The sequence below is a fragment of the Ostrinia nubilalis genome, chromosome Z (genome assembly GCF_963855985.1).
Source record: "Ostrinia nubilalis chromosome Z, ilOstNubi1.1, whole genome shotgun sequence".
Lineage (NCBI taxonomy): Eukaryota > Metazoa > Arthropoda > Insecta > Lepidoptera > Crambidae > Ostrinia > Ostrinia nubilalis.
This window is the reverse complement of record NC_087119.1, coordinates 23189000-23207126: the sequence shown is the minus strand read 5'-3', so window position 1 is coordinate 23207126 and position 18127 is coordinate 23189000. Positions and strand designations below refer to the sequence as shown.

The 18127-nt window shown below is 41.3% G+C and overlaps 2 protein-coding genes and 1 long non-coding RNA gene across 3 annotated transcripts in view; 1 reads left to right on the top strand and 2 right to left on the bottom strand.

Annotated features, from left to right (window-relative positions):
• LOC135086721 (uncharacterized) overlaps positions 1-18127 on the bottom strand; it is a 227931-nt gene that overhangs the window by 97921 nt on the left and 111883 nt on the right. The gene's annotated exons all lie outside the window — the stretch shown is intronic.
• Positions 48-18127, top strand: part of LOC135087073 (inositol polyphosphate-4-phosphatase type I A-like) — a 29776-nt gene continuing 11696 nt past the window's right edge. Inside the window, exons 1-14 of the mRNA XM_063981917.1 lie at positions 48-422; positions 1382-1537; positions 3139-3330; positions 3634-3785; positions 4395-4556; positions 6133-6488; positions 6666-6856; positions 7279-7435; positions 10237-10427; positions 10542-10657; positions 10775-11203; positions 14170-14335; positions 14629-14816; positions 15134-15345. Coding sequence (XP_063837987.1) covers positions 305-422; positions 1382-1537; positions 3139-3330; positions 3634-3785; positions 4395-4556; positions 6133-6488; positions 6666-6856; positions 7279-7435; positions 10237-10427; positions 10542-10657; positions 10775-11203; positions 14170-14335; positions 14629-14816; positions 15134-15345 — 2786 coding nt within the window. The 5' untranslated portion in view covers positions 48-304. The remainder of the gene's footprint in view (positions 423-1381; positions 1538-3138; positions 3331-3633; positions 3786-4394; positions 4557-6132; positions 6489-6665; positions 6857-7278; positions 7436-10236; positions 10428-10541; positions 10658-10774; positions 11204-14169; positions 14336-14628; positions 14817-15133; positions 15346-18127) is intronic.
• LOC135087074 (bombyxin A-1 homolog) lies at positions 16004-16485 on the bottom strand. The gene has a single exon (XM_063981918.1). It carries the CDS (start codon positions 16432-16434, stop codon positions 16138-16140), a length of 297 nt encoding a protein of 98 aa, XP_063837988.1. The 5' UTR covers positions 16435-16485; the 3' UTR covers positions 16004-16137.

The window sequence follows — 18127 nt, the reverse complement described above, 5'->3', positions numbered from 1 at the left end:
ATTTTAAGAAAAAATAAATCTGGGCAGTTTTTCTACTTTGTCGAGCTGCGTGTTTCTTTCTCGCTATTTTGTTTTTATAGATTTTTGGCGATACATTTAAAAAGAAACGCCCATAAAAATGAATTAATCATGTTAATCTAACTAAATTTAGCTTTCTTTGGTATTTATGGCTTGAACTTGTAAATTATTGAAGTATTTATTTTAGTCTTCCAGCGATGTTTTGTTTCCAATCACACCTCGAAACGAATTTCTCTATAAAGTACTGTAAAGATTATTGAGCAGTGTAATAAGTAATGTCATCATAATGCGTTACAATAAACAAGAATTATTTGCATTGGCATCGCAGACCTCGCAGAATTTTGATCGCGAGGGTGTTTTGGTGTTGAAGGAGCGGCAGGATGGATTTTTTCGCAGATCTGAAGGTCAGTACATAGCTGTTTCTTACAGTTTGCGTTTAAATTTCCCCATGTAAATCATGTAATAGTGATAACAATAGTTCGCCGCTAGTATCGCGTGCTTGCCTCTATATTGTTGGCTTTTGTAAATTTGCAAATAAAAGCAGTGGCATGCTGATGATTAGGCTCTAGATATTCGAACTTGTATTGTTTCAATTTTGTTTATGTATATTATGTAAAATTCTCAAATTCAAATTCATAGTCATGGTTTCATAGCATCAGTCAAAGCTAGAGTAAAAAAAGGAGTATTTTTTTTTAATTCCATATTATTTATGACATTTATGTTTCAAAGTTAATCAATCCTACAATAATTGCCAGTAAAAAAAAGAAAAAAAAAAAAAAAATCGAAATATGTGACTACCCTCCAATTTACACTCTTTTAAAAATATTGAATGAATGATACGGGCTACCTATTTAAGGACCTGTGGACATTTAATTGGTCTTTTTCCACACCGTCATCCTAACTAGTAAGCTCTCGTAATTCATGTGTAGCCTTGTCCAGCCTCTGCCAGTTTTGCTCTAAGTTTACTCTTACACATTATTATTTTAAAGTTTAATATCTATATTTGTTTATTGTAATTTCAATATTAATTTAATATTTTGTAATTGTACCACCATTTCACCATGTGTAAGCACATGGTTAGACATGCTTCTAAAACAAATTGATTTGAACCTCTAATACATTTTTGCATATTATTACCTGCCTAATTAATTTTTACCATACATTTTATAAAATACTCCATTTAATATTAAAATGTTTTGTAAATTTTGGTGTTTAGTGGTAATCTTTTGAGGGTAGACACATGCACATGTGGCAACAGAGTGGCAATGGTTTTCTAGTTGTTTTCCATTATTCTTTGGCACTAATTGTATTTATTTATCATTAATCTTTTGAAATACCCATACTCACACATTTATTTTTACAGGATGCTCGGTGCGATGGTTCCGACTTAGAGGGAATCTGCTGTTCTACTTAAAAGGGCCGGAGCCATGGTACGAGCCCATGGGCGTTATAGTGCTGGGTCATCACCAGGTCAAGGTGCAGACACAAGATGAAAATGGACATTGGCCGTTCCAAATCAGTAAGTTTTTGAACCACATGTACCTACACTACAATAGTTTAGTGATTTTAATTGGCATTCCTGTTAAATTACAGCAAAATTATTGATAAATTATTGATTTATGTACATTTTGTTGCAACTGTTCTTTTCATTATGTAGCATGTACGTTGCAAATCGTTTATGAGCCATGTGTACACCACACACTTGATATTTTAGCTTAAATTCATGATAATAATTGGCAAATTAAGGCGGAACTATTGATGAAATTATTGTTTTTTGTAGATTTTGTCGCAAATTACTGTTCTATCAGTACATCTGGCTTGTGAACCACCTTAGGAGTGAGCTTTTTAAATTCACGTGGCTGATAGCTTCAATTAACAGCCACGTTCAAATCATAATGATACAATTTAAGTACCTATGTAGTTTTAATTTCTACACAACCTAGTGGTTGTGGGCTGTGGAACATCGCGTAGCAATTAGATTCCGTGCCCCGTTTTTCTGTTTTAAAACATGGAACTGAGTTTAAACTGAACCTTATCTGATGATGTATGCACATTCAGGAAATTCTTTATATTCTAATAATGCAATCCGTTATTCATATTGCCACGTGGCCATGTGGCAGGGCGCTCTCGAAATACAGGGTGGAAGCGATAAGTGATCTCACTCAATTATTTCTAAACTACACAAGATGTCGAAAAACTGGTTATTGATCCTGAAAGTGCTTCACGAGCTCTTTCAAACGGTACCAATAATATGTTACAGAATAAACTAGAACTATCCGAAAATTCAATGTTTCCAGCTTCCATACTAAATGTATGCCAACCACACAATATTAGAAGTGTATTTTTTTAAATTAAATAATAAACATAAAATAAACTCGTAATTTGCATTCTCATTTAAAATTGTTTATCGAAAACATTAATTTTAAGCTTTACTTGCTATAATATTATCAAGAGATGAGTGCCATGACTGTTGTACTAAGTGTATTAAATGTATGGAAGTAAGTACTAAATGTATGGAAGATGGAAACATTGAATTTTTGGATAGATCCAGTTTATTCTGTAAGCTATTGTTGATACCATTGGATAAAGCTCGTGAAGCACTTTTAGGATCAGTAACCAGTTTTACGATATCTTGTGTAGTTTTTAATATTATGTGGCCTTACCAAATGTATGAAAGCTGGAAACATTGAATTTTCAGATAGATCCAGTTTATTCTGTAACCTATTATTGATACCGTTTGATAGATCTCATGAAGCACTTTCAGGATCAGTAACTAGTTTTTTGATATCTTGTATAGTTTAGAAATAATCGAGTGAGATCACTTATCGTTTCCACCCTGTATGTAGTGTGACACACGTGGTTTAGATAATTAAAGAGACATTGCTAACCTGATTAACGGTTTTTTATTAACGGTTATCAGTGGTTATAGTAATCAGAACTTCGTATATTCCTATTGCCTACATCAACATGAAACAAATACACTGTGCAGTAGCATAGCAGTGACTGTACACGTCCAGTTTACTTAATACAGGCTAGTTTGCTCCAAAAATATAGTCTGATGTGCTGTCGTCTGTATCTAAATAAAAGGTGCCAAAGCATTTAATTTTTTTTTATTTTCAGTCTGGGAGAACGGTGTTTGCTACCGGATGGCGACATTCCACGAATCCGAGCGAACGTTGTGGTTGAAAGCCATCCAGATGGCGTCGTACGACCACATGAACTCCCAGATAGCTGCACTCAAGGAACGGCTCAACCGCATCAGACCCATCATCGACATAGCAAGTTACAGGATGCAGAAGGGTATTATTATCGGTAAGTTATTTTGTATTCTCTGATTTATCTTCAAATGTGTCTATAGGAATTGTGAAACCTTGCAGCGACCCAATACTTTTTGAGACTTATTTACTTGCACTTAGTTGTCGTTTTATACATTTCTAGATATTTCTTCCTTTGCTTTTTGCTTTATTTCTTTATTTCTTAACTCTATCGTATGTAATGTTTAATGTGTAAATCTGTGCACTGAACTTATTTAGTCCATAATACATTTATATTTTTATTCATAATACATTTTTATTTACATATTTTGTAATTAATTTGAAACTTTTTTTCGTGTAGACATGAACGAGGTGCCCCTATGCGAACTCGCACTATCGTGCGACAACTTGCTGTGCGATGCCCACGGCCGGCCCCCGTCTCCCACGATCGTGATCTACGTCCGATACCCCAAAGGACTCAGCGTACGATACGGCGCCACTGAAATTGTGGAGGTGATTACAAAACACATTTTAAATTTTTAACTGATTCAATTTCGTTTGTAAATGTTTTAAGTTGGCTTGTTTAATGCAATTTGTGTTTAATTAAACGTAAATTTATGAACTGCCAAAACGCGATTCTATCATTTTGTGTTAGTATATCGATCGCCTATTTTTTATTTTTAAATAATTATCTTGATTTCGGCTATGTAAAAGCTAATTACGGATTCAGTGTATCAATGTAGTGCTTTAAAAATATTTTGTGCTTTGGGATTAATTGGTTAGTAATTTCAAATAAAATAGATAAACGCTTTTTTTTGTGCAACACAAAAACAATAACAGCCAAAGTAAATAGACAGTCTTATCGCTAAAAGATAATTATTTTCCAGACAGCCATCAAGACGTTTGTTGCAATGTTTTTGATTGTTTGTTAATGTTTTATCATTTTTTAACTTAAATAGATGTATACGGGTAAAAAATGTAAATGGTTTCCACCTTATGCAAAATTAAGATAAGTCTGACTTGCACATTGTAATGTACACTATTTTATAGGTTGCTAGTAATTTGTGATATTCATTATAACTAATATTATCTATTCAGCTAGTCTAAATATTTCCATTCCAGACGTGTAGTAACCCTAGCTTCTCGAAGACGATCCTGTTCCGGGCCAGCGACGGACTGTCCGGTGACGCGCTGGTCCGAATCGTCGTGTATGACGTCAGAGAGCGGGTCACCGAAACCGCAGTCCCCATGGGGTTCACCGCGTTACAGCTTAGCACGATCCAGGTGACTCTAAATAGTTTTATTCCTAGGATGTTCGTTAACATGTTAGACCCCGCCCTGTAGACTTATTCACGTAAAAAAACTTCAACGACAACAAAACAATGAGTTGCGATCCTATCGAGTAATCGTTCTATCTAAATGACCCTTGTGAATACGGATTTAAAACTGTTTTTCAATGGGATGACTTCTGAACGTCAGCGAGATCTTGACTGTCAAAATACGTGAATTAGGCCACTGCTTACTGGTGACCTCGATTTTCTATTTAGTTTTATCTACCCTGCACTCGGACTTACTTTGCTGTGAATATATTTTTGTGTTTATTTTACAGAACTTATTTTTTATTTTGAATAATATTTCGATAGCTTTTACTAAATGTAAATCTTTAAAAGAGATTCGTACATTATACATTTTAGTTTTCAAGTTATTTGTGAATTAATTTAATTCAATATGTGTGATTTAGTTAAGTTGCTTATTCGTATTCCTGCAAAAGGGTTCTAGCTCAGCGTCGAAAGTTAATACTCTGAAATAGGTCGCATTAAACATATCAGTCCGATACTAAAGGTCGAAAGTCGAATACTTCTTGTAAACAACTTGTTTTCTTTACTTTCACTCAGAGTAATTAGTAAAGCATAAAATTAATTAATACTTGTTTATATCTTTTATGTTTGTGCAATTTGTCAGTGAAAAAATAACAGTACACGGGTTGTTAAGCCAAATTGCGATTGGTTCGAGTAACGAGTGCCAGCAGTTATATTTAGGATTTACTTAAGAAATACCCCATTAATTAATTGCATATTAATAAATTGTATAATTAATTAACATTCTATAAAATTTAGATTTCCTTCCTCCTTTCATTATATTTTGCATACATAATAATATGCATAACAGCAATTTTGTCTGATTTAAAGAGTATGTATCTTTTATCCGAATGCCATAATAGCCGAGCTATCGCATATCAGTTTCAATTTACCTGTTGCAAACATTTGAAGATAGTACGAAGCGCTGGCCCGCGCTTATCTCTTATTATTTTAGTACAATGGCATGACGCATCTACTGTCATTATCGTGACTGTTTCAATTATACAATGGGTAGTGTGTTACTTTATAGCTTAACGTTCTATAACTAAGATTATCTTTTGCTTTTGATATGTTTTATGTCTATTTCTTTATTTATTTCAAATAGGTCCACTAGATTGAGCTGGAGGTTTGCTTTTTTGTATGTTTAAGTAATGAATAAACTCGAAAAACTATTGGAACTATTTAAAAAGTTCTTTCACCTTTATAATCATGTTTTATCTCAGCGTAACATATCTTAGCAGGCCGAAATTCACGCGAGTGAAGCCGCGCGTAAACTTTAGTTATTTGTATACAGGTTATATGAAAAATCGTACTTGGTGATCGAAAAATTATCGTAATACGCTTGCATAGTTCATTATTTAAGCATTCACTTTAATCAGGCCAGGTTGAGTCTTTAAAATTGAATATGAGCTCATCAAATAGTACCCTGATAGGTATTAATTTTACTTTATATCGTACATTCTAAATAGGCTAAAAATGCTAAAGTATCTTATTTCTAATAGGAGGCGCAAAGGTTAAGGGTGGCGCTGTTGACTCGTGAGAACAAAACCGTCGGCTTCGTCACCATTAACGGATGGAGCCTGGAACCTTCATACATCGGCACGAGTCCGAGCCACACCAACGATAGGAACAGCATCGATATACCTCAAAAGGTGCTATGCCACCGGAGGTCTCAGTCTCTACCACCCAGACTCGGCTTGAAGCTGAAGTTTCCCTCGTACGGCAGCCTGCTGAAGCAGAACTTCGTGAACAGCCATCAAGTGACATACCGGTTTCACTCCGGACTAGGTGGTGATATAACGGTCCACGAGATAATGGCTGAATCGAAGCTGTGTTACCAAATGCCGATGCAGTTGCTGTAAGTACAAAATTTTAATTTAATATTGCTAATTATTATGGTCGGTTGTCTTCTTTAGATAAGAACCACTTTGCTTTGTGTTTCTGTTCAAATTGATTCCGTGATCCCTTTGCCACCTCTCTGTTATCTTAATGTGTGCGTCGGTAGAAATCCAATTAATGTGACACCTTTTTACAGAGATATCTACATACAACGAGAGCGGGAGCTTCTCGAAGAGTTATTATCAGTCGGCGAGATGTGTGGCCAGTGGCAGAGCCGCCAGCTGGAACTAGTCAGCGTGCACGTGGCACTCCTGAAGCATTATTGTCACTCCAAGAGGTGCATGGAGCAAGTTGACAACTCGTACTTCAAACCCAGCAGTCGAAAAGGTAAGTTTTCTTTTTCTAAATGATAAATACTTAAGATAATTATTACCCTCTTTTGCTTTGTGCATCCTTAACCTCCTGTGTTTTTCGGTATTAATTTCGCTGCGGGTTCTGATAGTTGAACTTGACCCTGCTTTCCACTGGTTGGGGTTTTATTGGTGATCAAGCCATCTGTCAGGAATCAGCTGGGGTCTAGTCCTGGCTAAATATGAGTACAGGAGTTGCAGCAGTGGGAACGAGAAGTGGGAATAGTAATAAATAATCATCATCATAATAAAATTAACGTCGTCCACTGCTGAACATAGGCCTCCCCCAATAATTTCCATAATGACTGGTTGATAGCGACCTACAACAGGATTTGTGAGGTCCTCGAGGAATAATATTAGCTTCTTTTTGTTACTGAATAAAAGCTATTCTTTTTTTAGACGAAGCGAGCCTGGAGTTTGCACCAGTCAACTTGCACCTGCAACGCATGTGGGTGCACAACGACACACTGAACAAGACCGGTTTCCACGACGTGGTCACTGTCGGCGCTTTCGCTGCGCATACGCATAAGGCCGAGCGGACTGGCGGGCTTATCAGGCAAGTACACATTATTTGCACACTTTCCCCGGGACAAACTTGACCGTCACTGGTTGGGTTTTTATTGGCGGTCAAGCTGTAGATCCTGGCTACACAGGAGTTGCAGTGGTGGGAAAGAGAGGTGGGAATAGTCCCGTATTATGTGCACACTGTTGTTTATTTCCTGTTTTGCTGCCATTACTTTGCACAAGTTCTGTGGAAGAAATATAAAGATTTTATTGTTTTTTTTATTATTTCCCCATCTATTGAAAATGTTATATTTTGTACTATCGTCGTCCTGTGGGTGAGAGGGGCATCCCGGGATGGGAGGGGACGCCCAGGGAAAGGAGAGGATGCTCAGAGAAAGGAGAGGACGTCCTGGGGGTTGTAGTAGTCATTCCTTGGGTGGGAGGGGCATCCCAGGATGGTAGGGAATGCCCAGGGAAAGGAGAGGACGTCCTGGGGGTTGTAGAAGACGTCCTGTGGGTGGGATTTGCATCCTGTGATGGGAGGGGCATCCCGGGATGGGAGGGGATGCCCAGGGAAGTTAGACGACATCCTGGGGGTTGTAGTAGACATCCCGTGCGTGGGAGGGGCATCCCGGGATGGGAGGGTATGCCCAGGGAAGTTAGAGGACGTCCTGGGGGTTGTAGTAGTCATCCCTTGGGTGGGAGGGTATCCCGGGATGGGAGAATATGCCCAGGGAAGTTGGACGACATCCTGGGGGTTGTAGTAGACATCCCGTGGGTGGGTGGGGCATCCCGGGATGGGAGGGGATGCCCAGGGAAGTTAGAGGACGTCCTGGGGGTTGTAGTAGTCATCCCTTGGGTGGGAGGGTATCCCGGGATGGGAGGGGATGCCCAGGGAAGTTAGAGGACGTCCTGGGGGTTGTAGTAGTCATCCCTTGGGTGGGAGGGGCATCCCGGGATGGGAGGGGATGCCCAGGGAAGTTAGAGGACGTCCTGGGGGTTGTAGTAGACATCCCTTGGGTGGGAGGGGCATCCCGGGATGGGAGGGGATGCCCAGGGATGTTAGAGGACGTCCTGGGGGTTGTAGTAGTCATCCCTTGGGTGGGAGGGGCATCCCGGGATGGGAGGGGATGCCCAGGGAAGTTAGAGGACGTCCTGGGGGTTGTAGTAGACATCCCTTGGGTGGGAGGGGCATCCCGGGATGGGAGGGGATGCCCACGGAAGTTAGAGGACGTCCTGGGGGTTGTAGTAGTCATCCCTTGGGTGGGAGGGGCATACTGGGATGAGAAGAGACGCCCAGGGAATTAAGAGAAAGTTCTGGGGTTTGTAGAAGTCATCCTGTGGGTGGCAGGGGCATCCCGGGATGGGAGGGGATACCCAGGGAAAGGAGAGGACGTCCTGGGGGTTGTAGTAGCCGTCTATTGGATGGGAGGGGCATCCCGGGATGGAAGGGGAGGCCCATGGATGGTAGAGCTCGTCCTGGGGGTTGTAGAGGTAGTCCCGTTTCTCGGGATGAGAGGGGACGCCCAGGGAAGGGATATTATTTCCTGGGGGTTGTACAGGTCGTCCCGTGGGCGAGAAGGGCGTCCCGGGATGGGAGGGGGACGCCTAGAGGCAAGGGATCACATAAAACTGAAAGCTTTATTTCTTGTATTTTTTCGAGGTTAGGTATGAAGGTGTGTACTATAGTACTTATTATTATTCTATGGTACTATGTACAATTCTTGAGCACACTATAGCATAAAAGGTTTGATTACCTTGCGAATCGAAGTTAAATTCGAAGTGACACCATCGTCATCGTCATTTCAGCCACTGCTGAACATAGGCCACCCCCAATGATTTCCATAATGACCAGTTGTGTGATAATTTATAGTGAGAGGGACACCGGGTACGATAAAATGTTTTCAGGTTATTTATTTAGAGCTGCAACAGCCCAAAGGTGTCGGTGTCGGTCTGGCCGAATCGTAAATCGAGGAACGCGGGTTAGACCCCGCTGTTGATAGACACTTGTGAACCCATTGTGTAACACAAGTATTACAACGAGGTTTTAACAAGACTAAGGCCCTTTTCACACGTCCCGGTTGCCGGCTAACCGGCGCCGGGTATCCGGTGGTGAAGTGTATGGGCATGGTACGTAGCTTTCACATGTTCCGGCGTAATTAATCCGGCATGCCCATACACTTTACCACCGGATACCCGGCGCCGGTTAGCCGGCAACCGGGACGTGTGAAAAGGGCGTAATAGTCCTTTAACCGCCTCTGTGGTCTAGTGGTAAGACCACCTGCTTCAGACGCAGAGGTCCCGGGTTCGATTCCCAGTGGGGGCAGATTTTTCTGTTCGGTTTGGTTGGTGGTTGTTGGGCTTGTTCTAAGTCCGCCTGGCTAGCTACCACCATCTTACCTAAGTCTGTCGTCATAACAACAATGTTAACAGCATTGTTGTGTTCCGGCAATTAGAGGTAAGATAGCCAGTTTCTCTATGGTTGAGGATTCCGGGTGAAGCTCGCTTCCACCTTCGGCCTGATCGTCACTTACCATCAGGTGAGATACAGGTCAAGAGCTTCCTCGTTGTGGATAAAAAAAAGTATTATTTGTATTTACAAAAGCTTACAAATGTTACGTTTACAAGTTTTCACTTTACGCAGTCGGGTTTTTGCTTTTTTTGTCAACAATTGGAAGGTATAGTCGGTGTCTGGCTGTAAAAATCGTCTTATGCCCGTTTTCACCATCAATCCCTAATTTTTAAGTGACCCCTATTTTGGTAACACATAACAGGAATTTTGTTTTCCTACAAAATAGGGGTCACTTAAAAATTAGGGATTGATGGTGAAAACGGGCATTGTGTTCTCTTCAGGCTAGTTCAACAAGTGAAAGACGTGAACAGTTCGAAGGCTGAACTGAATTCTGCGACCAACAAGATCCAAGCTGAGTACGACAACGTGATGGCGGTCGCGCGCCTGCGCGAGGAGGTATTACACGACATGGACCGAGGCCTGATGCTTCTGCAGGCCAACCAGGGCGCTGACGTACTCGCTCTCATTGAGGGTAGGTGGATAAACTGATTGTTAATCTATAACAGGTCTAGAGCACAACTGAGTCAATAGGTAAGTTTTTGTGACGTCATACCTCAATAATAACCTATTATGAATTTGTTTCCAGCTATAAAATGTAAGGTGAAAAGCCTACTAGCCCTGTGGGACGCCAACGTCGTGGAAGAATCGTTGTCGTATATTGGATGGCCCAAGAACAACACAAACGAAGAGCCTGATAGCCAGGTAAGAATCAATACTATGTATATTCTTAAGTGAATATAAAAATTCAATATGCATTTGGAGAATGCGTTCTAAAATACCTCATTCTAGTTTCATAATAGAACCTCTCTTTATTTCCAGACCATATCAACTATGATGCGTTTGACTGAACAACTGACGATTTTCGACGCGATGAGCTCCGATTGCGACACATTCGACGCATCTTCAAGCTCCAGCTCCAAGGAGACTTCGCCCACCTTAGACCTCCCAACTTTGACGTCCAGCGTGCCAAACATTTGCCCCAAGAATCGGGACAAAATATCTGAAGGCACCGAACTACAATTTCACAATGACTACTTCAAGAGTGAAAGAGAGGAGCGGAGCAGTTGGCACCATTCGTTCAGATCGGTCCGGTCTCGCCCCAGACTGAACGAAACCCAGAGTTTGTCTTTCGAGTCGAATAAGACCAGACATGGCAGTTTGAGGAATGACTTCAAGTGCTCCGCGTCTTTGGAACAAGTCTCGTACAGATGTCTCATGGAGAGTCTCAGTGGGAATGATAAGAGGAAGGTGAGATTGTTAGTCTTTAAGACTCTTTAATATATAAATCTTGTAATAACACCTGTTCTATGCTGGCGATGTGTGTTGATAAATGTCCATTAGTTGTTATATGATACGCGTTTGCATTAGCTGTGCGATTTAGACATTGTTTACTCATAATTAACAGTTTTTATGATTATTTTTTATGATTGTGGCCTTGTCCAAGCAAGTAGGTCGATTGTTGAATGATAAGTTTATCCTGCTGGCGTTTGTCATGTTTTTCACTGCATTAAACATTTTATAATAAAGAAGTTCAATATTTAGACTTAATTTTTCACTATCTTGGATATACACGAATTAGTGGTGGGCTCGCTTAGGTCTGAAGATTGACTGCCCTGGTTTTTTAAGTGTATTAATATGCCTAAAGCGAATAAAAATCTACTACCATGACATCACGCTAAAAATATACAAGTACTGGAAACAATACAAGACTGCTATAGTTATGTTTTGCGTTTTTTGTTTAGAATTTATTGGCCAAGCTTTTCTTTTGCCTTTGTTTTTACTAAATGTATTTTTTGCGCGACTACTTATTTTTTATTGGCAAAACTGTCGTAAGGCGAATTTGGCATGATTATAAAGTATGTAGATTTCTAATTTCGCAATTACTGTTTTAATTATCATTAATCACTGTAACAGCTCTTTGGTAAATTTGTGTGCCAAGCAGATTTTTATTTATATATTTTGCTTTTTTTAAATAGTTTATGCACTGCCGCGTTGACGAATTCACATAATTGAGACATCCGTATTTTTTTCTCTGATCTCAAACTTTGCTATTAGGCGCATGCGCCGTCTTTACTTGTGATAGAACCGCTGTCCCTTTTGATTATAAGGTTAATCTATTCGTACGCAGGAGTTCGTTCCCACCACAGCTATGTGTTACCAAGATTTAAAGTTATTGTAGCAAGCATTCGCTTTGCCAGCATTCGATATGCGAGTTAAACCACAGAATAATAATAAGTACTGTTAAACTAGATCCTAAGGTTTATTTGCATAGGCTGCATCGAATCGAACAGATTGTGACTCCTTATAGGATTCGAATGTGATAAACTGACAAACGCTCGCGAACTAAATAATTATGTAAAGCCAATGCTCCTAAATAAGTATTTTTTGATACGGTTGATTTGCTTGGTTAAACGACATGGTCACTGTTTGAATTGTAAAGGTGTAAGTCCAAGATGGGCTGCAGATTGTAACCGCAGACGATCGCATTTCATATAGGCAATATCATAGAAACCGTGGTGGCTTGCAGTTTGCGGTCCGCAGTCCATCTTGACCTTTAAGGGTTCTTACACACGAACAGCATTTTGCTGTCGACGCATGTAACTGCAGTCGACGTCAGAAGGCGACGGCTAGCTGTCGACATGCTGCCGACATGCTGTCGACGCGTTCGCGGCTGCCGCCGGCAGGTGGCGACAGCTAGCCGCCTCCGCCATTTTGAAGGTCAACTGTCAGTAGTCCAGGAGCTTACACGCACACCTAATGAGTTCCGAACAAATTGATTCGGAATTGCTAAAAAATTAGTGCTGTCAAAAACAATGAAATAATATGGAACTCGAATTTAGAAGGCTACCATAATAAAACATTAAAAAATAGAGCATGGGCGTCGGTGTGTGTAGTCTCGTTCTCTATTCAATAACATTTCTTAAACCCACAATGACCGGTTCTTTCTCTTTCGTCGACGACGACGGAGTAAATGCAACAACAGTGTTTCTTCAATGAAATCCATTTTCAACTGGCTGGCTCCTGTACAAAGACGTACGCCGACACGGTCTTCGCAGCAAGCTGTCGACTCGTCGACGGCAGACGTCGACGTGTCGACAGCTTGCTGCGGGCACGTCGACGGCTAGCTGCCTACAAGTGACGGCGACTGCGGTCGCCTTTGCTGTCGTCAATATGCTGCTCGTGTGTAAGAGCTCTAAGGGTTCTTACACACGAACAGCAATTTGCTGTCGACGCATGTAACTGCAGTTGACGTCAGAAGGCGACGGCTAGCTGTCGACATGCCGCCGCCGTGCTGTCGACGCGTTCGCGGCTGCCGCCGGCAGGTGGCGACAGCTAGCCGCCTCCGCCATTTTGAAGGTCAACTGTCAGTAGTCCAGGAGCTTACACGCACACCTAAATGATTTCCGAACAAATTGATTCGGAATTGCTAAAAAATTAGTGCTGTCAAAAACAATGAAATAAAGGAACTCGAATTTAGAAGGCTACCATAATAAAACATTAAAAAATAGAGCATGGGCGTCGGTTTGTGTAGTCTCGTTCTCTATTCAATAACATTTCTTAAACCCACAATGACCGGTTCTTTCTCTTTCGTCGACGACGACGGAGTAAAAGCAACAACAGTGTTTCTTCAATGAAATCCATTTTCATTCAACTGGCTCCTGTACAAAGACGTACGCCGACACGATCGTCGCAGCAAGCTGTCGACACGTCGTCGACGAAAGAGAAAGAACCGGTCATTGTGGGTTTAAGAAATGTTATTGAATAGAGAACGAGACTACACACACTGACGCCCATGCTCTATTTTTTAATGTTTTATTATGGTAGCCTTCTAAATTCGAGTTCCATATTATTTCATTGTTTTTGACAGCACTAATTTTTTAACAATTCCGAATCAATTTGTTCGGAACTCATTAGGTGTGCGTGTAAGCTCCTGGACTACTGACAGTTGACCTTCAAAATGGCGGAGGCGGCTAGCTGTCGCCACCTGCCTGCGGCAGCCGCGAACGCGTCGACAGCACGGCGGCGGCATGTCGACAGCTAGCCGTCGCCTTCTGACGTCGACTGCAGTTACATGCGTCGACAGCAAAATGCTGTTCGTGTGTAAGAACCCTTAACTGATGCTACGTTGCAAAATGTATATTGCGCAAATTACGATTATATTTCGTTTCTAAGCTACATTATAGGCAGTGCTTCAATGATCCTTTTCATTTCAGAACTCGATCCCTCGACGAGAATCTGTGACGTTAGGCGGCGCGTGCCAACCCGACCCGGCCGCGAGGGAAACCAACCTGGCCTACTTGAAAGGAGTCGGGACGAGCGTGGAACAGAGCCTGGCCACTTTGGTGGAGGCATTGACGCAACGCGTCGAGAGTAGCAGCGGTATGTACCAAAATATTGTCAAAAAATAAATAAATGCCACTGTATCTTAAAAATTGTATTTTTTCTTAAAAACTTAGAGCTACTTAAAAACTTACCTAACAAATTACCTACCTACATAATACTTAGCCCAACTAATTTGTGAATTGTAAGAGTAGGCGCACATCGTTGATATCGAATCGGCGTAGTGTGCGCACTCCCATACATGCCCATACTGATCAACTGCCCGACTAAACTATCGGCCGACGAAAAATCAACGGTGTGCGCTTACTCTTACAAGTATCCCCAATTTCCAGGGTCCATAACCGACGAAGAGCTGGACGGTATAAAGCGGTGTACAGACTCGCTGCGCTCATCCGCAGACGCCGTCTCGCGGTGGTTGCGCGTGTCGCACGCCGCGCTGCGCCTGCGCTTCGAAGCGCCGCACTTTGCGCGTGAACACGCAGCCTTACAGACCAGGCGGGATACGTGCTTCTCGCAAGCTGTAAGTACTAATAATTTTCTTTCCTAATCAAATCGATCGTTCTGTATTGCTCATAATATAAAAAAGTTATGTCTGAATAAAGTATAATACTTTCATGTGTGTCAGAATACTGGAGAAACTTTTGTAGATCCATGTAAAGTGACAATAGCACAATTTTGTCTGTGTCAAGTTGGAGAAACGGGTTCGATCCTCGCCGCGCCGCTTGACTAATGTGGTGAACCCGCTCGTAACACAAGCTTAATATTTAGTTTACCACTAGAGGGTAACGGGACTATTAGTAATGTAATAACAAATTGTAATATTGTTTTAATTTTCAGCTTACTGCGGTGTGCACCGGCCTCCTGTGTTGGTTCTGCTCAGTACCCGCCGATGTGGTTGTAAAGCTGCTGTCCAGCGGGCTAGGACCGCTGTGCGCTTTCGAAGGCCTGCTGAGTCTATACTCCACCGAGAAGGCAATGTGGGGAGACATGGTCGTGGCGGTCGAAGACTTGCAGACAGTCGTGTTTACGCTGACCAAAGTCGCTCACAGGTAGGTTACTTTAATACATTAAGACCCGGAACACACGGTGAAACGCAATTGCAACGAAACTGCAACTTATAGTTACTTTTGAGTTGCATCTAAGTTTCTGCCATAGATTCCGTTGAGAGACCACACAGAACGCGACCAGTTTGAAACCGGTTTGAAATGGTCGCGTCGTGTGTGGCTCAAAAGTAACTAGAAGTTGCAGTTTCATTGCAATTGCGTTTCACCGTGTGTTCTAGGCCTTAGAGTCCCCGTAGAATATCGATTTTCTGTTGGCTGATAGTTTGGTTGGCTGTAATTTGTACGAGGAATCTGCCTGTAACAGCGCTGTAGTGTGCGCACAGTCATACTCAGTTCATCCAAGTGTCTGACTTAACTATCGGCCGACAAAAAGTCTGTATTCTGCGGGGAGTCTCGTCTTGTCTTCTTGTTTTTTGTAAAGCCATACATTCGATTTGGTGCAAAATTCAAACTCAAACTACGTATACTTCAGATGCGTGTATATTTCTGTTAGGTGTAGCTAAGAATCTTTACAGAAAGCCCAACTTAAACTTGAAATTCCCTAGCCTTAGCGGTTTTACCTATAAATTCATCTTTAGGCCTTCAGAGTACTACCTGTCCGTACCTATTTCAATACATAGTGAAATAATATAAAAACAAACGATTCATAATACAAAATATGTTTATTATAAGCAGATCACCGTTTACAATGGTAAAGTTTTAATAATTGCCGTGGGGTTATAAAATTCAGTACAAAATGCAGGAGGCGTTCACGTTTCTGATAGTTGAGTCGCATTACTAGCAGTAGGACATCAGTTCGTTGATGGTGCAGGGCTTCTCGCAGCACTCGGAGACCACGCCGTCTCTCTTGGCGCGGCCCTGCAGCGCCTTAGCTCTGGGCATGAGCCAGGGCCAGGCGTAGCCGAAGTTCTCGATAGAATTCATACCGCCACGCTTGTCGATGCCAGTGGCGGGGCAGAGGTTCGCCAGGGTGTTGGCCAACCGTCTCCCGCAGAAGAACTGGCTCTGGGACTGCCCAAATCCCGCGGCGATGAAACTGAGCGCGATCAGCAGGATAAGCACTTGATTCTTCATGGTTACTGCTACTGATATTTCTTGATGGGTACTTGGTTACTGGTTGCTCCGAAGGATTCAACTTGAGTGTACCTGTACTGAAAATTTGTTCCCTTTTATACGGTTTTATCTCATGAATATTAAAATTTCGACCTAAAAGCGGTCCAGTGACGTGTGGCACGTCTAACATGATCACATGTGAATTTCTCACTTGAATAGATAATTACTGAAAACCCTGAACTACCGTTGTTACTTTTTGGTATACCATTAATATTACGGGGTAAATATTTCGTTTTATCTATAATTTCGACAGTTAAATTAGACTAAATATCTTGCATGATTTAAATCTCGAGTTCCTTTCTAAAATATTTTATAACCCGTGATTTGCAGTAAAATGTTTTTGAAAAATAACTTTTTACAACAAAGTCCATTGTATTGTGCATTGATCATAATTAACACGAGAAGTAATACGGTTTTTTACTACGGAAACTTGCTTTTATTGTGGATAAATCTGATTTGATGTTTTTTGCACTAGAGGTAAAAATATACCCTGCGATGTTAGTGATGGGTTAACGAAGACTAGCATCTTCCCACACAGATTTATTAAAATTGTGCCGGACGGTATGGGGTAGCAACCCTGTGCGGACCCTGAATACCGTACGCCGACACGGCGCGATGCGGGGTGCAGCGCGAGCGGGAGAGCGAGACGAAGGGGGCGGGGAGCGCAGAAATAATAACTCGGTTGTGGTTGAGACTGTGACCGGTTCCTCGGAGCAGTGGCGAGAGCTTGGTGTTGTAGCTTGTTGAGGAGAAAACGCGGAACTGACTGGGTCCGGATGGCACCCCGATATTTATTTACTTTCATTAGAGTGAGAAAACCTCGTTGCCTCTCGCTCTAATGAAACAGCAAATCTATTGCCCTCTCTTTCTAATTTAGACCCCCCCTGGGCGGCAATACCGTATAGAGAGCCTGTTTTTTATCTATTCGGTGACCTATTTTTTAACTATGACCTTGACCTAATTCTTATCGGATTCTAATTAGCTCTTCCACTATTCTTTGGAATCTATGTTATTTATTTTCAGACAAATTACTTCTTACTATTCGATAGGTAAATAAAGGTACACAGGTACAGGGTTAATTACTAATAAAGCATTTGTACAAAAATTAAGGCTCATTTGGCCACACTATTTTACATTAATTGCCTTTATGGCTAATTAAGATTATCACCAATTAAAAGTAAATAACTATAAAGATCTACACATAATTATCTATCTAATATACATACTATAAATACGACTCGACATACATAACTATGCGAAATTACTGGTTTAATCGATATACATAAAACAAAGGGCTATCAAATTATACATTTCTATGGTTTTCTAAAATAAACTATGATTTATACATCTCCAACGTCCCACATACGCCTATTAATCAGTAATTAAGGACTCGACACATTACTAATTGAGAACCAAGAAAGTGGACTGTATTACGAAGTTATCGATATTTAAACTATACAAACTTTATAAAACGAAATAACTATGAAACAACTATGAAACAAAAACGAAACAATTATTTACAGCTATAAGTTTCTATTCGGGGCCGTCCGTCGTGCACATTCTCCCGCCGTGTAGCGCTGGTTGACTCGGCGCTACACCTCACTCGGTGTCACGACGGTCGATGTGGGCAGCACGACGAGCTTCTTGGTGGGGC

Bases quoted from the DNA above. Each gene is read 5' to 3' on its own strand.
- LOC135087074 (XM_063981918.1), bottom strand. From the start codon at position 16,434: ATGAAGAATCAAGTGCTTATCCTGCTGATCGCGCTCAGTTTCATCGCC.